The 25269-nt window shown below is 40.7% G+C and overlaps 1 protein-coding gene across 1 annotated transcript; it reads right to left on the bottom strand.

Annotated features, from left to right (window-relative positions):
• Positions 1 to 579: 579 nt before the first annotated feature.
• On the bottom strand, positions 580 to 25269 carry ube2z (ubiquitin-conjugating enzyme E2Z). The gene is made up of 6 exons (XM_037689388.1): positions 25186 to 25269; positions 15940 to 16127; positions 9925 to 10036; positions 8892 to 9004; positions 8678 to 8768; positions 580 to 1256 (listed from the first exon to the last, which is right to left on the bottom strand). The coding sequence occupies exons 1-6, from the start codon at positions 25249 to 25251 to the stop codon at positions 1080 to 1082; spliced, it is 747 nt and encodes a 248-aa protein (XP_037545316.1). The 5' UTR covers positions 25252 to 25269; the 3' UTR covers positions 580 to 1079.

The raw sequence follows: 25269 nt of genomic DNA, 5'->3' as shown, positions 1-25269 counted from the left end.
TGTATTGTTACCGTCTGATTTTTTTTCTAACAAATATTGAAGAGAACTAGAAAAGTTCCTGGAGAAACTTTAATGGGGACTGCCACGTGGCGGCCATTTTAAAATTTTGATTAAACTTTACCATGTGAGGAGTCCTTTCCTGATGGCAGTCCCCAATTAATGAACAGAATGCTCTTCTAACAGTTAATCAAACCCATTACCATGGCGATCTCGCCAAGTTCAAATGCATCGTTTTGTGCTACAGAAAGCTGACGTTAACTCAAAATCTGATGAAGCAAGAAATATCACTTTGTTGTAAAACCCTCAAACATGCCCAGTAATTAATTTCACATCATTACCAGTTTCCAAGCATGACCTCCAAGTTTCTATAGTCAGTTCACTAAAGATGCATCTGTTCAGGAAAGGGCATACACCTTGTTTTGGGTGAAGAGAGGTCCCTTTAAACTTAGACAGCCTGAATGAAAATATGGAGCATTATTTACCTTGGCTTAGATAAAATAAGCCACTTTCATTTTAAAAATATAAAAACAAAATGTGCTTACCTGTAAACACAAACAAGACTCATTTGCATAAAGGCCTGCTTTATTGAACACAAACATCTTCCATTGATCCAGTCAATTTAAATCGACCTCTGATTTATCCAGGATCAGGTCTTTTTACCACACCCAGACCTATCTTACTGTCTGTGTTCTCCCAACATACATTATATTTTCCTTTGTGAAAAAACAAAACTGAAAATAAAAAGCAAAGGACATGTTTGGGTTTCTCCAGTTGTCTTTTTTTCTACATTAATCAAAATTTTAAGACATACTCACAAAACAAAAAGGTAGATTTCAAAATTAACTACTTTCTGGGCAGCCACTTTGAAAATCTTGAGTAAAATATGTCAGAATATTGGTAACATTCTTGTGTGCAAATCCACACAAGAACCCTTATTTCTGTCATATCTTGTACTTATCTTGACTCAAAGCTTTAAAAAAATCTGCTTACTGTTGAACTCAGTGATGTTCTTATATAGCAATCAATCGCAACAACAAACAACAAGCAGAGTTTTAAAAAACGTCCTCTGCATCTCTGAGTCAGGGATGTGAGCTGCCCTGGCTATCAGGGTCTGTTCCAGAGGAGCTGGTGTCTGAGTCTGAAGCATCATTATCATTCTCTGCCAAGTTTTTCTCCTGTATTCGCCTGTGAGTGGCACGAAGGCGAACCAGCAGACTCTGGTAGTCAAAACGACCACGCTTCTCCCCAAATGGATCCTGAAGAGAGACAATAAAGTAATTTTTGAAAGGATCAATATCAATAAAACAACAACAGAAGATAATCTGAGACAAGTCTGCCATAACAAGGTTCATGTCTTTTTATGAGATATACAGTATGCAACAGTATTAATAATAATAATCCCTGGGTGTGAGTGAGAGAGTGAATGGTTGTTTGTCTCATTTGTCTCTATGTGTCCCTGTGATGGACTGGAGACCTGTCCAGGGTGTACCCCACCCCTCGCACAGTGATTGCTGGACATGGGCACCGGCGACCCCCATGACCCAAAATGAAAGAAGCGGGAAAAAGATAATGGATGGATGGATGTATTTGTACTGCACTTGACATTTTTCCATCTCAAAGTGCTACAACATAAAACAGCTAGAGAGAATAGAGCAAGATCTAAAAAACTAAAAACAGCAGGATTACAAATAAATGTAAACACTATCAAATCTTTCAAATAAGGAGGTCTTCAGTCCTTTCTTAAAACTTTCTGTAGTCTGGGGTACCCTTAGATGGTCGGGGAGGGTGTTCCACTGACGAGGAGCAGAAGAGCAGAAGGCCCTGTCACCCACTGTACACAGTTTTGTCCAAGGAGGGTGGAGCTGGTAGGAATTTGTGGGGCTGAAGGACCGTGTTGATGTCTGAGCAGTGAGCAGTTCTTTAAGATAGTGTGGAGCATTGCTGTGAATGGACTAGTGGGTGAGTAAACATGACTTTTTTTTATTTATTAAGTTTGTACTGCTTTTGTAAGCAAATCAGTTTGATGTGATTTAAAAATGTATTTCAAAGATAGGAAGATACGATTTCTTGTTTATTAACAAGAGTCAACGGTAAGAAAGTGCAAAATATGCGGTACACGGTAGAATCGATAGACATTTAGCCTATGATAGAGATCTGTATTCTACTGGCTAACCACAGTAACGTTGTGTCTGATGTGAAATCAGAGTTGTCCGATTTAACTGTTACGTTTTTTTGTTGAAAACTGTGTAAGTGGTGTTAAAGTCCTTTCTTCAAGAGCTAAGTAGCGAAGCTACAAGCTACCCATACTCGTATTTGGACGCATGCGCAAAACGGTGTTCCATCAAAAGTTTTTTTTTGTCGAAAGTTCGTTGGTCAGCTTTAGAGCGTGCATCTGAGCTAAAAAAAAAAAAAGGGGGGGGGGGGTTCAACCTGCTCTCTGATCTGTGAAAAGAACGCTGTGTTGTGTGATTTTACTGCGAGACCCTCTGGTCAAAGCCACAGAGGAAACTGGTCACCATTTTGTGTCAGCTCTACTTAAAGCAGAAGGAGACGCCCACTAGAGGGTTGGAGGGTGAAGTGTTTTCAGTGTAAAATGCTGCTCTGTTGCTGTTCATTTATTAATAATAATAATAATAATAATGTCATCACAATGTCAGCACTGTATGTTTCCATACAATGGCGAAATTAGTCTCTGCATTTAACCCATCCACCACCAGGTGGTGCAGTGGGCAGCTATTGAAAGCGCCCAATTCTTTTGTTTAAAACATATGGCTAAAACTACATTTGATATCTAACATTTTTCAGTCAGGTCATCTGGACAGTTTATTTTTTTGTGCTGAAACGTTTCGCCTTCGATCCGGAAGGCTTCATCAGTCAAGGAAACGCACAACAAAACTGATTCTTCCCCCAACAGCTTACTCCAAAGTGGAAGTCCAGATGACCTGACTGAAAAATCCTGGATTGTATACCTGGATTATTGAGCATGGACTTTGTTACATTTTATATCTTTTGCACTGTTTTGCACTACAAGAAAGAAGCCTAATCCTTGATTTGTTAATTATTAAAAAATTATCTGGCCCTAGTAGTTGAATTTTCTTAATTGAGATTATTTTGTGGTATAGCAGTTTTCAAAATAAATGATGGCAAAAGGACATCCTATGCTTTTTTCATTCCTATTGCAAGTTTTATACCAAAAACATATTGAGATATATATCGTTATCGCCACCCATCACAATACATATCGTGATATGAATTTTATGTCTCATTTCGCACATCCCTAGTCAGTGGATTATTAAAGTTATTATAATATTAGTGTTTCCCTTACCATTATACAAGCGGGGTGCCTCACCTCGTCAACAGAACCGAGTGCCCCGTCTACCGAAACACCCACCCATCCATCAACCTGTCAGCACTGACGTAACGCTAAGCTAGCGGCTCGCAATGCAGGTGCACTAGCTAAAAAGCTAAAGGCAGCCTCTTCCCTCATGCTAAACCCTCCCACTGAAACCCCCCCCCCCCCCCCCCCACACACACACACACTCGAAAACTGTCAGTAAAAACATAGCACGGCTTATGTGTGCCTGTGTGACAGGCGGCTGTGGCTGAGTGGTTAGAGCAGTCATCCTCCAATGCACGAGTTGGGGTTCGATTCCACCTGCAGTCACATGCCGAAGTGTGGTTGGGCAAGACACTGAACCCCTCATTGCCTCTGATTGTGTCCATCAGTGTATGAATGTGATCAAGCACTGATTAATCTTTGTACAGAAATAGTAAGAGTGCTGTATGAATGGGTAAATGAGGGCACAGATTGTTGTAAAGCACTTTGAGTATCTCGATAAGATAGAAAGGCGCCATATAAGTACAGTCCATTTAAGCTTCAGGTGGGCTGCACCATTTGGAATCTTTGTACCTCATTCAACCAGCCGGTCAGCGAGTGGTCAAACTGGTGGTGATCCAAATTGGATTGGCAGCCACGAGCATCCGCTGACGCAATAAAAAGCTCGACACCGAGCTGGCTCGCCCATCCAGAACATTATTTTGACCCGGGCCGGCCCGAAACTGAAATTCGGGCTGGATCAGGCCCGGGTGTGGGCCCAGGTTAGAAATGACAGCTCTATACTGAAGTTTTTGAACGTGCTTGGAGTTCTGTAAAAAAGTGTGTTGCAGTAGTCCAGTCTTGAGGAGGTGAAAGCATGAACAAGTTTTTCAGCATCAGAAAAGGAAAGTAATGGACCAAGTTCGCACGTTTTTGAGATGAAAGAAGGAAGTCTTGAAAATGTGTTTAATATGAGATTCAAATGTAAGATGAGAATCAAATCTTACACCAAGAGTCACTGTACCAGAAAAGGGAATGTTATGGGCAGAGAAAATTATGGTAGAGATATATGTTGAGTGAGTCTGATGTGAGGTACGAACCAAAATAGCTTCTGTATTTGATGTGTTTAAATGGAGAAAGTTTGCATTCATCCAGGCTTTTACCTCCTCAAGACAGATGGTGAGAGTGGAGAGTGATGAACCTACAGAACCTGCTTTGAGATAGAGCTGAAAGTCGTCTGCATAACAATGAAAAGAGACCCTGTGGCTATGTTTACATGGCCAGAATTCTTTGACCGGATTGAAATGTGTTCTGTTTGAATAATTCAAATGTATTGTTTACATGGACACAATCTGTTCATGACGAGCGTTTACATGCAGCGGGCTTTGTTCTGAACAGCAGTACTGACATGCACAGAGTGGTACACTCTCCTTAAAAAAAACCACCGAAGAAGAAGTTCTACTTCCGGGTGAACGTAAACAAACCTGAGCACCCAAAATGGACCCGCGACAGGTTTTAATGATGGTGGAGACGTTGCTGCACTCCCTGACTGAGCTACAGGTAATAGAAATCATTTTGAGCTCTTTAAAAGTTTCTAGTAGAAATGTTCTGTCGCTCACCGACCAGTTTTACTTTCCTGACATGCTAACATTCTTAGCGTTAGCCAGGCGGAAATGGCAAAGTCGCACATGCGCAGTCAGGTCAGTTTTTCACCATCAGATAAAAATGAACAGATCAAGCGTTTACATGCGCACCGATCGGGTTTCGGATCGGCGTAAACCACCCATTTCTTTCTGATCACAAATTATAACGGATCGCGCCGAATACACAAAAATAACCCGAACGGAGTGTTTACATGACACACTTTTATTCCGACCGGCCATTTGATCCGGTTACTTATGTCCATGTAAACATACCCTGTGATGAGTGATAATGTGACCGAGGGGAAGGACGTAGAGGTTAAACAGTGTGGGCCCATGGAGTGAAAACCACAAATTCAGTATCTCAGAAAATTAGAATATTACTCAAGACTAGGGATGCACCGATCCACTTTTTTTTTTTTACTTCCGATCCGATTCAGACACCTAAATCTGGTTATCGGCCGATACCGATACTTTCCCAATATCATCATATTTGATTTTATGAGGTTGTGATCCTCTCTATAGGCCAGTACAATTTGTACAAATATATGCATGCATGTCTAAAAAGGCAAATTGAGGTAAGTTTTATTAATGTTGGATAAGTTTCAAAGTTAGAATTAAATTCTGCTAACAAAAATGTTTGTTTTTTTTATTCCTAGCTTTAAAGTGGATATTAAAGTGATTAATTTAAGTGATTGTTTAAAGTTATTATTTTTTAAATAAGGGGCAGATATTATAAGAATATTTTTCTTCTTTCTGCACTCTTTTCATTTAATGTTTTTTTTTGTTTTTGATTAATTTGTTTTGTTTATTTTGTTTCTTTTAAATGAATGAATAAATGAATTAAAAAAAAATAATAATAATAATGGCTTTAAACATCTGCTAAGTTCATGGCATAAACCAACACAGACACATTCCTGTTTTTAGTATTTTACATCACTTTATAATGTAGCCATTTTTGTTTCTTTTTTTTATATATATATATAATTTTCTTGCAATTTTCAATTCATGGTTTTTTTTGATTGTCTGCTGTTGTACTGATAAATATCTCCTGGAGGGTAAACTATACAGTATCTTCTAAAAAAGTTAAATCTGGTCCTCTGGACATTCAAAAAAAACCCAAAACAAAGCAAATCAACAAAAAAATGTAGAAACGTTTCGTCTCTCGTCTGAGAGACTTCCTCAGTCTGAGGAGCTGTTTTCAGCTCAGTCTCTTAAATAGCACCTTCTCAGAGTGGATCAACCAGTTTTGCTGCTGACAACCAAAACCAGCTGATCACATGCTCAAGAAGGACCATCAGCCTAACAATGGGTCATTAGCACACTGATGGCTGTTTACTGTTCACAGAGGGCTGAGTGATACTAGCAATCACAGCATTGTAAGAGGGGGACAGTTGAACACGGAGGCCTCCACCCCCATCGTTAAACAGGGGTGGAGGCAATTTGCTGGCAAAGTCTCAAGACACTGCATTGTATGTCAGGATGAATTGCATTTTAAACAAGAATGTGTGTGTTTGTGTGTTTAATTGCTCTTTTAGCTACTTATTTGCTTGAACCTAACACTGTAAGTGAAACAAGGCATTTCTTGAGTTGCTGTAAATTATGCTATAATACAAATATACTCTTTCTCATTCCAGAAAGAAACAACAATCAGGAACAGCCTTCATGATGGAAAGACATCATGCACAACCACACTTACATGAGGCCTCTGTCAATGGTTGAAGATAAACACTTCACTACAATGATCCAAGAGCGACATGGATTCTTTATTCAAAATATTACAGTATTTAAATTTAAACTGTTTACTGTATTTTCCTCTGTACGCGTCGCACCGCCATATAAGTCGCATCAGTCCATATTTGTCTAATGAAATGGAAAAATCCATAAATATGTCGCTTTGCTGTAAACGTCGCATCTATTATGCGTCACAACTGACGCGTCGCGTTTGTTACGCGTCACTACTGACAACCCGGAAATGTGGGCCGAACCCAGAAATGTGGACCGGTGGTGTGCCAAAAACCGATGGGCCACTAAATGGCGGCTGCAGGAGCGTGCACGGGAAGACTTAACAAGAATTTAACAAGATCAACACTTAAAAACAATTATTTGTTTGCTCTAAATTATATTAAAGTGTGTATCAAGCTAACGTTTGCCTAATAAATGTACTTTCATGGTCAATCAGCTGCATTTAAAAAATAGTTTGCTGCCTCGGTGCTCCATGAACGAGCAGAGGACGAGATAAAGGAGGAACGAAGCTCGTTTCTCCAAAAATTAACAAGAACTGCACCTAAACAATTATTTATTTATTTGCTCGAAAGTTTTGCAAAGGTGTGTCTCAGTCTAACATTTGCTTAATAAATGCACTTTAATGGTCAAATCAGCTGAATTTCGCCGGGGTGGTGCAGCTGGATGGACGGTCAGTCCAAACAGCAAGCAGAACCAAGGTGGGGAGACTATGCCAGGCCGAATGAGTCATTAAAAGCTGGAAAAGCTTCTTAGTCATCCAGGACATGGTAAATTCAAAAAAGTTCAAGAAAAAAAAACAATAAAGTATAAAGTATAATAAATAAAGTCCAGTTGTTTTTGTCTTGAACTTTTTTGAATGTGTCATTATAGGCACGTTTTCTACGACATGATACAACAGCCAACAGCAAGCCAAACTACTATTAATACTCTGCTGCCATCAAGTGGCTGAAAGTGGTACTGCTCTTTTTTTCCCAGTCAGAATGAATGGAAACAGTCATATCTCAGCCAAAAAATGGTTTATAAATATGGGAAAAAAAATCCATAAATATGTTGCTTCGGCCTATAAGTCGTAGGGCACGTAAATTATGCAAAAAACTGCGACTTATACAAAGAAAAATACGGAATTTACACAGAAGGAGGAAGATTGGGAGCAGGTGTGGAGAGTGATTACAGCGAAAAAGTGTACTGGCAGAGAGAGATGATCATCACATGCTGTGCTCTTTTAGAGTGTCAAGAGTTTGGAAACATTGTTTAGAATAATGCAAGAGTGTGGGAAGGGTTTATATAGCCTTTCATATATTCATATATTTATATATGAATACTAAAATAAACTACTACTACTACAAAGTAAATGGTAAATGGACTGTACTTATATAGCGCCTTTCTATCTTATTTCAAGATACTCAAAGCTCTTTACAACAGTCTGCCTCATTCATACATTCATACAGCTCTATACTAGATCTCTACAAAACTAATTTAACAAATAATTCTAAAGAGACTAATCAGAGCTTTATCACATTCATACACTGATGGGACACACATCAGAGGCTATGAGAGATTCAGTGTCTTGCCCAGGGACACTTCAACATGTGATTGCTGGTGGATTCGAACCCCCAACTCTCGCATTGGAGAACGACTGCTCTAACCACTCAGCCACAGCCGCCCAAGTAGTAGTAAGTACTTTGTACTACTATCCCTACTTCACGGTTCTTCACGTATCACGTGGGGGTGGACCCTAAACCCCGCTATAAACAAGGAACTACTGTATATGATTAAAAACTATAGCAAACACCCCATTTTTCCCAAGTTTTCTTCAGTTCCTTAATGCAGGGTAACTTTTACAGAACAAATATTCATACTAACAGAATTTTTTATTCTACTTTTATTATTGGAAAATAAAAGTTGATGAAAGCAAACTATACAAGAATGAAGTATATAAAAGTGCATTTAAGTGTTAGATAATTTAAACTGTTACCTGCATGTTCTGACCCTGAAGGTGGAGCCTTTCTTTGCAGACTCCTTCATAGAAATCATAGTATTCTAGAAAGGATTTCTCCATAACACTCCTAAAATAAAAAAAACATTAGAATTAAAATATTTTCAAGGACAAAAAAAATTAAATAAATAAAATTCCAAGGAAGAAAAATTCAATAGCCAACAATTTGTGTAAGAAGAATCGTTTATCTCACCCCAGAGCTTCAGGGCAGAGGACTTTACCCTCGAGCATGTCGCACACTGCCACCCTCATGGTTTCATGGCGGATACACTCATTGTAATTCTTACTATCCCCCGGGTGACGTTCCTGAAAAAGATAAGTTGCACTTATATTAAAGATCCATAAAACGGACCGATAGTGTTGCTATGCAGCTGGTGGTCTAACGTCTATTAGGACCACTTGCGACACATTTGCTTTCATTTATCACGAGAATCTCAGAAAATCTAGAGGTTCAACTAGATAACATTTAACTGCAATGTAATAAGTTGAACAAAAAAGTAGTTTCAAATAATCTGCACATTTAAAATCAGATTTAAAAGCAATACTACAAATTTCAAAGAAACCATCTTAGCTCCAGCAAACTGGTTGGTCCACTTAAGAAGTTTACTGCTTGGTGGGAAAACAGTTTACTGGAACTCCTCAGACTGATGAAGCCCTCTGGATAGAGGGTGAAACATCTCTATAAAAAAAAGAAACTGTCCAGACGACCTGACTGAGAATGATTGGATTTGATACCTGGATGATTGAGCAGGAACTTTGTAAGCGCTGTGTAGTGCACTGACAACCACACCCTGCACATTTGACAATATTAAAACAAATAGGATGATGATGAGAGACAATAAACCAGTTTTATTCCACTGCTAATTTGATGTGTTATAATGAACGGAGCTTTGTGTTTTCATTGCCCAGCCTTAAAACAAATTTAAAGCAAAGTAAAGCAAAACTAAGTTGGAGTTTTTAAACACAGTGCCCACAGCAGTTTCACTGGTTCAGGACTCTACATGAAACCACTCCCAACCTCTGACAAAAGCAGATGTTTCATCTGACCAAGCAAAGACAAAAACAGTGTGGGCTTTTCGATGCTGGTGGATGGTGATGGTTCATGTCATTAGAACAAAAATAAAACATAACAAGCAATCTCTGGCTCTAGTTTAGCACTGGAACTAGATGGTTGAACAAAGAAATATAAAGCTGAACCATGGTCTTGTCTTAACTAAAATACATACCTGTTCAAAGCCCGGTTCATTATGATAAGGGTTCTCCGTCATCAGAGACTGAATGGATATAAGGACAGATGAGATACTCTGGGCTGGACTCCACGCTGGGCCAGTCCATGTCCTGCACAAAGACACACAGAGGTAAATGGCCTGGCTTGCTTCTACCTTATGACCCAGTGCAACTGGCTTCAGGGCAGAAAATTTTAAAGTCCAACACCCACCATTTTTTCACATTACATATCCAGCAATATATAAGACATAAATACCTAGGTTCTGTGGCAAATGTTGTAAAGTAATGCAAACTTAAAAACTTAACTTAAACTTAAAAATGTAGATTTTGTGAGATTTAAAGCTGTTTTATCACAAGCTTGGAAACAGCCCTTCACTACCATGTGCAAATGCACCATGTGCATTTAAGCTTATATTAGTACCTTGAAATACTTATTCATACAAATTCATCCTACTTGCACAGTTATATTCTACTATGTTGTTGTTTACTATTTCTTCTTAGGACCTTGTAAATATTATATGTACTTTTTCACTTTTTGGTACTTTATTTTGTACCCTTATTGAATGCTTTAGTATTTTTTTGTTCGTTTGTTCTTTGTTTTTAGTGAGTCAAATCAGTTCTTCTCATCCTGAACATTTCATTGTACTGTTAACCTGCATATGACAAATAAACATAACTTGAACTACCATATGTGTGGTGTGAGGTCATCTCAGGGTCCACATCAGGTGAGACAGACAGATTTCTATTGTACATCAATACGGTCAATTGATTCCTTCTAATTTCTGGCAAGAATATTTGTGACAAGAACAACATGCCAAATTGGGGTTTTGCACAGTTCTGTAGGAATACAGTCAAGGAGGGAGTTAGAACCCATTCATTCCTGAAAATCAAAGAAATTTGGAAGAAATGGGTGAAGTTTGTCAAATTCAAACGGGCAGACTTTATAGCACCATTGCCAAACGGTGTTCTGTTTTCCAAGAATTTCCAACCAGAGGATTGTGTATATTTAGTTGATGTTTTTCTTAGTTCATATCTTAGATGTTATCATTGTTTTCCTTTTACATTTTATTGTTGGATGTAACTGGGACCCTGTGTACATAATTTCGCTCCACCACATGTACCACATGAGGTGCGAATGACGATAAAGAATCTGACTCTGAAAAATAAGCAATGATGCAGGGGTTTGGATTTAAAGGAAAGTATACCACCAGTCTGAGGAAAGATGCTTTGCCAGCTATTCAGGCAGACCCACTGTGCAAAAGAACTGGGAAACTTGAAGAATCAGACACAGACAGACCTGAGAAAACATTGACAGTTGTGAGGAAATGGGAAGTTTTGTAGGTAAGACACTTAATCATTTGGATTTTTTTGTGAAAAGTAAAAAAAATTATAAAATAAATTAAAAAAAAAAAAAAAAAAAAGAGTTCAAATTATAAACCAGACTTTAAACTGTGATTAGGCAACGGTCATTTTAGAACAATTTAAAACTAAAAAGAACCTCAGTTCTCTAGAACTCAGAACTGATGCTTGGTTTCGTTGACCCAGCCAGCAGGGATCTGGACGGGTGCGCCGCACCATACCACCCTCTGTGTAGACTTCAGAGTTGTGCTCTGTGAACTCTTCTCTTTCCTCTTCTAAAACAAACAGCAGATCTTCTACTTCCACATCAAAGTCATCACTCTGTCATCAGTACCCATTTTTGTCTTCCACACTACCTTTGACCTTCCCTCTTTTATCTGAGAAGGTTCTGACTATGTGGCTCCATCAACAATGTCATCCATCATGTCATCCAACGACATCGCCACCAAATAAACCCAATTCAACTTTTGCCATGTCAGAGTCAGAGATTCTTTATTGTCATTCGCACCTCATGTGGTACATGTGGTGGAGCGAAATTATGTTCACGGGGTCCCAGTTACATCCAACAATAAAATGTATAAGAAAAACAATAATAACATCTAAAATATGAACTAAGAAAAACATCAACTAAATATACACTAAGCACTCATAACATAAAACATTACGTCGAACATCAGCACAAACATGAACATGAGTCTGTGTGAGCAGATGAGCACGCATGAACACATCACCATGAAACAGATCAGCAGCAACATGAAACAGATCAGCAGCAACATGATGTGATTTTTTCACAGTGATTATTCTAGTTAGAGATTCATGAGTCTAACAGCCTCAGGGTAGAAGCTGTTCCTCAGTCTAGTGGTTCTACACTGGATGCTCCTCAACCTCCTTCCTGAGGGGAGTGGGGCAAAAAGTGTGTGCGCTGGGTGAGTGGGGTCCTTCATGATGCAGGTGATCCTTCCTGCATCTGGAGGTGTAAATATCTGTGATGGTGGGGAGACTGACTCCAACATCTTCTGTGCAGCCTTCACAGAGCTTTTCTTTCTGCAGCTGTGCAGCCTCCATGCCACACATTGATGCTCGAGCACAGGATGCTCTCCACTGCACACCTGTAGAAGGAGGTGAGGACTGAGCTTCCCAGACCAGCTCGTCTCAGCCGTCTGAGGAAGTAGATTCTCTGATGAGCTTTCTTGATCAGGCTGGACGTGTTGTTGCTCCAGCTGAGGTTGTCATTCAGGTGTACACCCAAGTACTTGTAGCTGGAGACCACTTCCACCACAGATCCTCTTATGTTCAGGGTAGTGTAGGTGTTTTTGTTCCTTCTGAAGTCCACAATCATCTCCTTTGTCTTCTTCACATTGATGTGAAGGTTATTCTCTTTGCACCACCTCTCCAGGTGTTCCACCTCTTGCCTGTAGCTGGACTCATCATTGTTTGTGATGCATCCACCACTGCTGTATCATCTGCAAACTTTACAATGTGACAGCCTGGATGGGTAGCTGCACAATCATACGTGAGCAGAGTAAACAGGAGGGGGCTCAACACACATCCCTGAGGAGAGCCAGTGCTGAGGGTTATGGTGGAGGAGAAGAAGTTGTGGATCCTCACTGACTGAGGTCTGTTTGTTAAGAAGTCTAGGACCCAATTGCAAATGGAGGGGCGTAGTCCTAGTGCAAATAGTTTGTCAATCAGGGTTTGGGGGATCATGGTGTTGAAGGCGGATGTGAAGTCCACAAAGAGCATACGGACATAAGAGTCTTTCTGCTCCAGGTGGTTGAGCGCAGTGTGGACCACAGAGGAGATGGCATCCTCTGTTGATCGGTTCTCACGGTATGCGTACTGATGAGGGTCCTCGTTGATGTTTTTTTTATGAGAGTCATGACCAGTTTTTTGAAGCATTTAGCGACTATCGGGGTGAGGGCCACTGGTCAATAGTCATTCAGAACAATCACTGTAGAGCTTTTTAGGACTGGGATGATGGTGACAGTCTTCAGGCAGGTGGGAACTGTCTCCAGGGTAAGTGAGGTGTTAAAGATGTCTGCCAGCACCTCGCAGAGCGATCGGCACATTCTTTCAACACTTTTCCGGGGATGTTGTCTGGATCGGTTGCTTTGTGCGGATTAATCCTCCTGAAAGTACTCCTTACTTCTGCTGAGGTCACGCTGAGATGCTCTTCATCCGGTGGTGAGGTGAGTCTGGTGCTGGGTGGTCTGTTCGGGTCTTCAAAGCGTGCATAGAACTTGTTGAGGGCATCAGGCAGAGATGGGTCTTTGGGGCATTGTTCACTCTTTCCTTAATAATCTGTTATGCACTTAATGACCCTCCACATGCTCCGAGGGTCTTGTGAGATGAATTGACCCTCGATCCTCTGTGCATATGTGGCCTTGGCCTTCTTGGCCTTCTCCGTCTCAAAGAAGTCTGCTTCTTTACTGCTACGCCGACTGAAATTCAACATGTGATTTGGACAAACCGGTGCGTACATCAACTCCAGAGAGTTAATAGCAAATTATCCTTATAAATAGGGCTCTTTAGGGCTATCAATATTTTTAAAATATCAATATAATTTAATTCACAATATAAAATGAGACTATAATGATATAAAACAATATAGTCTTATATTCTACCTACAGTTAATAAATCTGCCAGTTTTGTCCTCCCAGTCACCTTAATGCCACCCCTCCTTCTTTCCACTCACTTGAGTACCAACCGGCCACTGCCCAGCCGCTTGCAGCACCTGAAGACTATTTGAATTACAAAGCTGAGCGTAGATATGCAGATATTGACTCACAGTGGGAGAGAACTGATAGGTGTTAAAATGACTGAGTAGCTGCTACAAAGCAGAGGTTTGGTGTTCTCCAGGAAATTAGCCGTTTTAGAGTGGCAAGGTATGAAGCTGTCTTCTCATTAAAAACTTGGAGACAAGTTTAGGGTGAGAGAAAAAAAAAACTCCAACTGAGCTCTGCATTTTCAGAGTCAGAAGATTTGTTAATAGAGGTTATTAAAGGTTGAATGAATATACTTCATTGGAATCAGATGTGAGATTTATTAATAAATCAGGGTAAAAACAGGGTAAAACAGGGTGAAATACTAAAGACAAGAACATATTTGCTTTGATTTTCTATGGATATTATCAAATGTCTTGAAACTTGTATTTGTATATGTAATAAATGCCTAAAAAACAAACGTAAATATATGTAAATAGTTTATTTTTTAGACATTTTGTACGGTTACAGCTGTTGTTAATAAATGTGCCTGTGTGACAACTGGGACAAAGCTTAGACTCTGAAATCTATTTTTGTTCTTACTTTATGGAAAGTAAATAAATAAATAAAAATCAAAATATATATCGTATATCAAGATTTATCTTAAAATATCAAGATATTCATTTAGGTCTATATCACCCAGCTCTACTTATAAACAGGTTATTTTTCATAGAATGTCCATTCTATTGTAAACACTAGAACATACCAGTCCATGTTTACAAGCCGGGAAGGTCCTTCCTCTACCGATGAGTCTTCTAATGGAATTGCCTTATTTTGCCTTTGTGGTGGCTCGTATACATGTGGAGTGGGCCCTCTTTGTTTAGCAGTAATTACACACTGAACACTTCTACTTTATTCCTTTCTCCACTGAAATCATCCTTGCTAGCAGCAAGGCCTCCATCTGGAATACAGTCGTCCCTTGCTATATCGCGGTTCACTTCTTGAGTCTTCACTATATTGCAGGTTTTTTAAACCCGGCTTTTATATTGTGTGTAATGTATGTGCGGTGCAGTACAGTACATTCATCAAGTGTTAAAGAGAATATGACATGTTTCTATGAGTGGGAATGTCATGATTCCTGACTGACTGTTCACCACGCCTACCTGCTCTGCTATGATCAGCATATTCTTCTCATCTGGTGGTCATAATATTTAAGCATTCCTCTGTTCTCTTTCTGGCACAAGATCATTGAAAGCCTTGTGCAAGTAAATGTCCAACGATTATCTCATGCTCCTGACTGATCCCCTCATCCTGACCAAGTTTCTGTGCTGTGGATTTTCCAGTTTCGCTTTGCCCCTGTTAGACACCTGCCAAGCTTCTGATTTCTGGACATTGACCTTTTTTCTGTACTCCGGTCTCCAGTATTGCCCGATTAGTTTGAAGCCTATCTCCCTGTGCATGACTCTTGCCTGTTCTCTGACTGACCCACTGAGTTCTGGACAGATCCAAACTAAGCAACAACCCAACTCAGAACTCCTCTCTCACAGTGATGTCACTACTCTCCATCCGTCCCAATACTCTACCTGGAGAAGTGAGTTTAACACTGGATCAAGTCCCACAAGCTCTCTAAAACATGGTGAGGGATCACTGTACACTTCAGCCTGTACCCCATCACCAGCATGACCTCATCAGCCTCCGGCAATCATTGGCCATGAGCTCGAGTGTTTTCGTAAGTGTTTTGTTTGTTTTTAACAATTGCGGAAAAAATGAAAAATGCAAAAGAAAAGAAATACAAAGAACAATAAAATACATAAAACCATCGTATTCCATGACAGTGATTATCCCTTGAGAGCAATTGGGACAATTATGGTGGGTGCTGAACTTTAAAATAAACATGCTAATGTTTACTGGCGCCTACCGGCACCACAATTATAAAGTACACGAAGGACTTACCCCAGGATGCTAAGGCACACTTTGCCATTGCGGTAAAAGTTGGGGTTGAAGCGAACAGTGTTATGTCCGGTGGTGATGAGCTTCACCCTTGGTGGATGAATTGGGTAGTTTGGAGGGCAGCGAAAAAGAAAAAGAAAATAGCCGCCCTCATATGGTGTGTCAAATGGTCCAGTGATCAGTGCATGGATCTAAAGTAGAGACAGGTGACAGAGGTCATTCAAGAAAATAAAGGCATCTGATGGTTGAACTAAAAAAATGTGGCTTATGTTAAAATGAAAGTCATAGCTTTTAACATGATGGGCATTCTACTGTATTTTAACAACAAACAACAACAACTGTCATCATCATCTTTATTTTACCTGGTAGGCTAATTGAGAACCAGTTCTCATTTACATTGATGAGCTAGCATAATACAGATTGAATCAGACATGAAACGGTAATCAAAGCATTTGAGCCCAGCTCAGTTGCCATGGTTACACGGGTGAACTCATAAACCTGTGAACCAGCTATAGTTTTTCTTCCCACTTTGAATGCTGCTTATTGATCATGTACTAAAAAAATATTGTTACTAAAGTTACTAAGTATATTGTTCTGATCTTTAGGAAAATATTGCCCATGCACAAAGTCTTCTACAGCAGTGGTTCCCAACCTATTTTCCTCAAAGACCCCCCTTCTTACTTCCTAGCCAATCAGACCCCCCAATCCCTCGCTACTCCCCTCTTCCAGAAGGCTCATTCAGATTAATCTCTTTATCAAAGTGATAAAAAATAAATATTATAAGTAATTATAGTTAAATATAGAATAAAGTAAAGAATAAAAGAATAAATTAAATAGTTACAAACTTTTATTTGTAAAAGGTATAAACTGGTAATTGTACTATAGAAATAACTACAAGAACACTGTTTTGAGAATTACTCAAGTAACTTTTCTTTAAAAACTAACAATGTAATCTTAAAAACAGTCTTAAAAAAATAAAAAATTGTAGTTTTGTCAAGATATCTTCCTGATCCTGTCATGCAGCTGATTTTTTTTTTACCATTTTCAGCAATTTTATCTATTCTGTCCTCGACATTGTTAGAGAGCGGGACAGTTTTTCACTTTATCCACTGCATGAGCCCCAAACATCAACTCTACAATTTTCAGGCAGGCGGGTTTCAGAAGATTTCTCTAATATTGTGCGGATTTTTAGTCTTAGCGATTAAAAGCAAACACTCTGTGTAAATCAATACCTGCTCTTTTAAAGGCTTTTCTGATGTCAGTGGACTTTTTTTTACAGTGCCAACTGCTTCTGAAAGTATTCCTGATTTTCACAAATAATAACAATAATAATAATAATAATAATTATTATTATTATAACAATAATAACAATAATAATAATGTCTAAATGTTCTAAACTAGGGAAAAATGTACTTATGTTGTCAGAAAAATGACTGTGTGTTTTTACACATTTAAACATTCACAACTGCATGTGCTTACATTTATGTTATATATTTAATAAAAATATTGACAGGGTCTGTCCCTGTGTCTGTTTTCTTTGTATTTGTTTCTTCTACTTGTCATTCTGTTCCTGTTGTTTTTGACTCTGTTTTCTGTCACTCCTCAGCCTGCTTCTCCACTCTCTAACCATTCACACCTGTCTCTAATCAGCATCCATCGCAGGTGCTCTCATTACTCACCTACCTCTGCCTTAAACCATCCAGTCATTGTTCTGTCATGCACAGACATCTCAGTCCTCCTCTGTTCCTGTCTGATGATCTGTCTCAGCCTGTAACTTGTTGTCCCGTCCCATGTCTCTTGTCTGATGTTTAGTTTTGCTCAGTTTATACTCGTCCTGTGTTTGAATATTTTTTGCTGCCTCGTCAGCTTTTTGTTTTGTTGGTTAAATAAATTTTTATTTAAACTCCTGCTTTGCTCACCTGCCTGCAAATGGGTCTAAAACACGAGGATTGTGACAAACGTGAGCTTATCCAAGAGCAACAATAGCTTCTTCTTCTTCTAAGGCAGCTGCGCTGCCGAGAGCTGCACGCAATGTACTGACGGTGTGCTCTTAAAGTGACAGTACAGATTTGAGTTTTTAACATAATACATTATAGAAAACAATTCAAACATAACCAAAATGAGGGTTCTTCAGTGTTAATCAGGATTTGGTGAAATTTCAAACATCCATTCTCTTCCACTTATCCGGGGTCGGGTCGTGGGGGTAGCAGCCTAAGTAGGGAGGCCCAGACTTCCCTCTCCCCAGCCACTTGGTCCAGCTCCTCCAGGGGGAATCCCAAGGCCAGCCGAGAAACATAGTAGCGTGTCCTGGGTCTTCCTCTGGGTCTCTTCCCGGTGGGACGTGCCCGGAACACCTCACCAGGGAGGCATCCAGGAGGCATCCTAACCAGATGCCCGAGCCACCTCAACTGGCTCCTCTCGATGTGGAGAAGCAGCGGCTCTACTCTGAGTCCCTCCCGGATGATCGAGCTTCTCACCCTATCTCTAAGGGAGAGCCCAGTCACCCTGTGGAGAAAACTCATTTCGGCCGCTTGTATCCGAGATCTCGTTCTTTCGGTCACAACCCAAACCTCATGACCATAGATGAGGGTAGGAACGTAGATAGACCGGTAAATTGAGAGCTTCGATTTTTGACTCAGCTCTCTCTTCACTACGACAAACCGGTACAACGCCCGCTTCACTGCCGACGCTGCACCTATCCGCCTATCGATCTCCCGCTCTATTTTTCCCTCATTCGTGAACAAGACCTTGAGATACTTAAACTCCTCCACTTGGGGCAGGATCTCCTCCCCGACCTAGAGAGGGCACTCCACACTTTTCCGGCACAAGACCAGGGCCTCAGATTTGGAAGAACTGATCCTCATCCCGGCCGCGTCACACTCTGCTGCAAACCACTCCAGCGAAAGCTGTCGATCACGACCTGATGAAGCCAACAGGACCACATCATATGCAAAAAACAGAGAAGCAATCCTAAGGCCACCAAAACGGATCCCCTCAAAACCATGGCTGCGCCTAGACATCCTGCCCATAAAAGTTATGAATAGATTCGGTGACAAAGGGCAACCTTGGTGGTGTCCAACTATCACTGGGAACGAGCCCGACTTACTGCCGACAATGCGGACCAGGCTCTGACGGGACCTAACAGCCCGTATCAAAGGGCCTGGTACCCCATACTCCTGGAGTACCCCCCACAGGGCTCCCCGAGGGACACGATCGAACGCCTTCTCCAAGTCCACAAAGCACATGTAGACTGGTTGGGCAAACTCCCACGCACCCTCCAGGACCCTGCTGAGGGTGTAAAGCTAGTCCAGTGTTCCACGACCAGGACGAAACCCGCACTGCTCCTCCTGAATCTGAGGTTCGACTATCCGACGAACCCTCCTCTCCAGAACCCCCAAATAAACCTTACCAGGTAGGCTTAAGAGTGTGATCCCCCTGTAGTTGGAACACACTCTGCGGCCCCCCTTTTTTAATAGGTGGACCACCACCCCAGTCTGCCAATCCAGGGGAACTGCCCCCGATGTCCACGCAATATTGCAGATTCATGTAAGCCAACACAACCCCACAACATCCAGAGCCTTAAGGAACTCCAGGCGAATCTCATCCACCCCTGGGACCCTGCCACCGAGAAACGTTTTAACCACCTCGGTGACCTCAGCACCACAGATTCGAGAGCCCGACCCAAAGTCCCCAGGCTCTGCTTCCTCAGTAGAAGACGTGTCAGTGGGATTGAGGAGGTCTTCGAAGTACTCCGTCCACCAACCCACAACATCCCGAGTTGAGGTCAGCAGCAAACCACCTCCACTATAAATAGTGTTGGTGGCATACCGCTTTCCCCCCACCCCCACGAGATGTTGGATGGTGGACCAGAAATTCCAAGTATTATAATTAAAAATAAAAGCATATTTTCTAAAGTTGTTACACAGACAATAAATTGATATTTTTACAATCTCTGAGCAGACACATTATGCGACACCCCCCCATGGGGGCCAGGCCCCCATGATTAGGAATCAGTGCTTTACAGGAAGCTTCAGGGTTCTAAAGTTAATGTTGAGAACTCTGTGATTTTGAATTTAGGGAGGATCAGATGACCACTAAGGACTTGACTCTTCACAACTTGTGAAAATCCTTGATAATTCTCAAGCTTCTTGAGGGTTAAATTTTTGTGAGGTTTCACCTCAGTGATCCAAGGGTTACAGTCAGGAGTTACTTTGATCCCCAGCCCTTATTTGACAGAGAATTTCCTGAACACTATTCCAGCCAAAAGGTTATGGACTTCCATGTACATTTTGCCATCCTATTACATCCTGATACTCTTCCAGTGTTTCCCCTACCATTATCTATTTTTGCATAATGAAATGCCCTTCACCCATGTTGTGATGTTAAATGAGGGCAGGCAAAGTGTACCTGCCATGCCATAACCAAGTATCTGAAATAGTGTACAGGAACATCTGTGCCAAATATGACCTGGTGATCCCAAAGTGGGAGAGTCTACCAAACATGATTGAGAAAGACGGTGTTAAGATACCGTGGGACTTCCAGATCCAGATAGACCAACCTATGGCTAACCACCCGGGCATTGTATTGGTCAGTAAACTACAGAAGATAGCAGTGGTGATAAATGTAGCAATTCAAAGTGACTGCAACATAAAGCAAAATAAGAAGCTTGAGAAATAAAAAGAGCTACCAAAGGAAAGGGATGTGGAGTCCAGGCATCAGTGGTGTCGATAGGGGTTGTGACCTGAAAACTAGAAGAAGGGATCCAACAGATAACAAGGTAGAGTTGCATTCGGGCCTAAAAAAATCTGACCTGGCCCGAGCTCATTGGCGTTTTTTTCAGAACCCGACCCAACTAATTAACTGTAATTACTGTAATCTGTAATCTCATGTGAAACACCTAATCTCCAAATTAAGGATGAAGCTCGGGCTCTTCTTTAGAAACAAATCATGTTTCTCCCTTAGAGCAAGAAAGCTTTTGATCACAGCTACATTTTTGCCAGTACTTGACTATGGCGATGTTTATGTGTGCTTCAAGCAGTTGTCTACAGTCATTGAATCCAGTGTACCATTGTGCATTAAGATTTATTACTGGTTGTAGCTACCTTACTCATCACTGTGATCTCTATCTTAAAACCAATATGTCTTCCCTGTTTAACAGGCGACATGTACATTGGATGACATTGGTTTATAAGTCTCTTATTGGCCTGCTTCCACATTATTCATGTACTTTTATATGAAGAATGGACAGTGGTTGTGCCTTACGCTCTAAGGACTGTTTGCATCTTCATGTTCCTCGTGTGCGAAAAGAAAAGGGCAAGAAAGCTTTTAGCTTTTCTTCCCCCTCAGCTTGGAATGCCTTGCAAGCTGAATTAAAACTGACAGAACTTGTTACTTTGAGTGCTTTTTGCAAACTTTTAAAAAACCGACAAAGAATATCTTGTCAAGAGTGCCTGTGTTTTAGATCTTAAATTGTTATCGTTTTAAATAATTATTACCATTTACTGTTATACTGTATGTTTTATATTTTTATTGGTTGGCCCTGAGCGTGTGCCTGACACACATCAGCAGGTTTCACTGTGCTGGCTTTGTAGAGTGAGTTCTCCTGTTTTTAGCTTTTGTTTAATACTTTCCAGCTCCATTATGTTGCTTGTTGTGGGTCAATTGCAAATCCTCAGATGTGTGATAAGTGCAAAGGGCGGGCAGTAGGGGTGGGTGATATGGCTCAAACACAATATTGTGATATTTCAGAGCATTCTGACGATAACGATGAATTTTGTGATAACAAAAAAACTCCCCCGAAATCATAGTTAATCCATCCATCCATTATCTTTTACCCGCTTCTTCCATTTTGGGTCACGGGGGTCACCGGTGCTCATGTCCAGCAATCTCCAGCAAACTCCAGTCCATCACAGGGCCACATAGAGACAAACAACCATTCACTCTCTCACTCACACCTAGAGACAATTTAGAGTTACCAATCAGCCTAACATGCATGTTTTTGGTCTGTGGGAGGAAACTGGAGTACCCGGAGAAAACCCACGCATGCACGGAGAGAACATGCAAACTCCACCCAGAAGGGCCCACGGACCGAGATTTGAACCAGGGTAACCTGCTCATTGAGAGGCAGCAGCTCTACCAGTTGTGCCACCGTGCTGCCCGAAATCAGTTATTCATTTGACAAAATTAACTTAACATGTTGATTTGCAGTATTATATAAAAACTAAAAAACAACAAAGGTTAATTTTACTGCAATTACTTAATTTAGTAAAGTATTCAGTCTCAAAGTATAAAAATAAAAATGGTCCTTCTGTTAATTAGGTTGAAAAAGTCTGCACAAAATATAGAACAAAATCCATCACAAAAATTAAAGTGCAGGTGCAGTTTGCAAAAAAAATTTGTTTAAAAAAAAAAGCTTTAGATCTGTTGAGCATAAATGTAACATACAAAAAAAATTATGTTGCCTTTAAATGATGTAGAAACACAGCGGCTGAGCTGCATGCTGTTTGTACTGGCAGTTTTAGAGCCACCAGCAGTTTTCAAGCGTGGTGTGTGCGTCAGCATTCAGCGTGAAGGAAGCGGCATCGTGAGCGATGCTTTTAGCTTTTTAGCTAGCTAGTATTGTGCATGGTTAGCTTAGCATTACGCCAGTACTGACAGGTGGGGGGGGGGGGGCAGTTTGGTTCGGTAGGTGGTGTGCTCGGTTTCGTTAACGAGTCAGGGCGCCCCGCTTATATAATGGTAGGAGAAACACTGACGTATTTATGCCGTGAAATTAGCCTATCATGATATAATTTAGGCACCACGGTCGCACAACTGGTAGAGCTGTTGCCTCTCAGCAAGCAGGTTACCCTGGTTCAAATCCCAGTTCAGGGACCTTTCTGGGTGGAAATTGCATGTTCTACCCATGTATGCGTGGTTTTTCTCTGGGTACTCCGATTTCCTCCCACGACCAAAAACATGCATGTTAGGCTGATTGGTACTAAGTTGAAATTGTCCCAAGGTGAGAGAGAGAGAGTGAATGGTAGTTTGTAAATGGTAAATGGACTGTACTTATATAACGCCTTTCTATCTGATCAAGATACTCAAAGCGCTTTACACTACAATCTGTGCCTCATGTACCCATTCATACATCACTCTACTAGCTCTCTACAAAGCTAAATGAACAAATCATTCTAAAGAGACTAATCAGAGCTTTAGATCACATTCCAACACCGATGGGACACACATTGGAGGCAATGAGGGTTCAGTGTCTTGCCCAGGGACACTTCGGCATGTGACTGCTGGTGGATTTGAACCCCCAACTCTTGCATTGGAAGACGACTGCTCTAATCACTCAGCCACAGCCGCCCACCCCTAGTTTGTCTCGTTTGTCTCTATGTGTCCCTGTGATGGACTGAAGACTTGTCCAGGGTGTACCCCACCTCTCGCACAGTGATTGTTGGACATGGGCACCAGCGAACCCCGTGACCCAAAATGGAAGAAGCGGGTAAAAGATAATGGATGGATATGATATGACCCAGCCTTAACGGGCGGGGCCACATGCATAATTAAAGCCACATCAAAAGCCCAAGTCTGACCTGGCCCGCCCATCAAGCACATAATTTTGGACCCGGGCATGGGACAGAAATCGCAACTCTAATCCCAGGAACAACCTCAGAGATCTCTGCCCAGAAGAGCACAGTCCTAGGAAAAGTTAAGATACTGTTCAGAACCTTTAAGCTCACTGGCCACTGGTAGAGAAATACACTGCCTGGCCAAAAAATAAAGTTGCCACCAAAAAAAAAAGGTCACACACCAATATTTCGTTGGACCACCTTTAGCTTTGATTACATCACTGTGGTGTTGTTTCGATAAACTTCTGCAATGTCACAAGATCTATTTCCATCCAGTGTTGCATTAAATTTTCACCAAGATCTTGCATTGATGACTAGACACTAGGCATGATGTCATCACTTCACCTGCCTCTCTTCTTACCCTGATGCAACCATCACTCTGGAACAGGGTCAATCTGGACTCATCAGACCACATGACCTTCTTCCATTGCTCCAGAGTCCAATCTTTATGCTCCCTAGCAAACTGAAGCCTTTTTTTTCCCAGTTAGACTCACTGATTAGTAATTTTCTTAAGGCTACACAGCTGTTCAGTCCCAATCCCTTGAGTTCTTCACATTGTGTGTGGAAATGCTCTTTCTTTCACTACTGACATAGCTCTGAGTGCTACTGTTGTTTTTCTTCCATTTGATTTCACCAAACGTTTAAACGATCGCCGATCACGATCATTCAGGATTTTTTTCTGGCCACATTTCTTCCTCAAAGATGATGGGTCCCCACTATCCTTCCAGTTTTTAATAATGCGTTGGACAGTTCTTAACCCAATTTTAGTAGTTTCTACAATCTCCTTAGATGTTTTCTCTGCTTGATGCCAATGATTTGACCCTTCTCAAACAGACTGACATCTTTTCCACGACCACATGATGTGTCTTTCAACATGGTTGTTGAAGAAATGAGAAGCAACTCATTGCACCAGTTGGGGCTAAATAACTTGTTGCAGCTGAAAGATAATCATCCCTGCAGTAATTATCCAATACGAGGCTCGTACCTATTTGCTTAGTTAAATCCAGGTGGTGACAGTTTTATTGGCCAGGCAGTGTAGTTCAAAGCTTAAAAAGTCCAGCTGTTCATATGGATATATATTTATTGCTTCCTGAAACCGATTGCCATAAATGTTAAAAAAGTTCAAGTTCAATATCTACATTTATTCAAAATTAAACTGCTCACCATGCAATTTTGAATAGGATTTTGTTGCATTTCTCCAGATCAGGGACAACCATACATAAAATTTTAACAATATAGAACAAGGTGACGTTGAGAATACATGTCCAAATAAAAACAAACATTCAAGGAAAATCTAAGAATAGATTTGCATTTGAACAACACTAACTCCAGACCACACTTCACTTTTTGGTAACCCCAGGTCAAGGAGATAAAATAATTATCTTCTTTCATCAATTTAATAAATATAGTTGGATAAATAATTGTTCATTACTGGTTAGTAAGATCAGTAGCAAAAGAGATGGAACTAAGAAAGTACAGATGAATTTAACTTTAATTTATGAAATCTTATACTGACTTCAGTCCACAAAAAAAAAAAGACAGATGTGTGCTGAACAACCAGCGTGTTTAATTTTAAAGACAAATAATACTGGAATCATAACTATTTATTGGATATTAATTTTGGTTCTTTTATTACCTTGGTCATGTCTTGAGGATCAGGAACAACAAACATCCCAGGTGGAGGTTCCTTGTAAATGGACATGATATCCCTACAAAGCAA

The sequence above is a fragment of the Nematolebias whitei genome, chromosome 15, assembly GCF_014905685.2.
Source record: "Nematolebias whitei isolate Nwh7 chromosome 15, NemWhi1, whole genome shotgun sequence".
NCBI lineage: Eukaryota > Metazoa > Chordata > Actinopteri > Cyprinodontiformes > Rivulidae > Nematolebias > Nematolebias whitei.
Note: the sequence above shows the minus strand (reverse complement) of the source record. Positions and strands in the feature narration are given on the sequence as shown.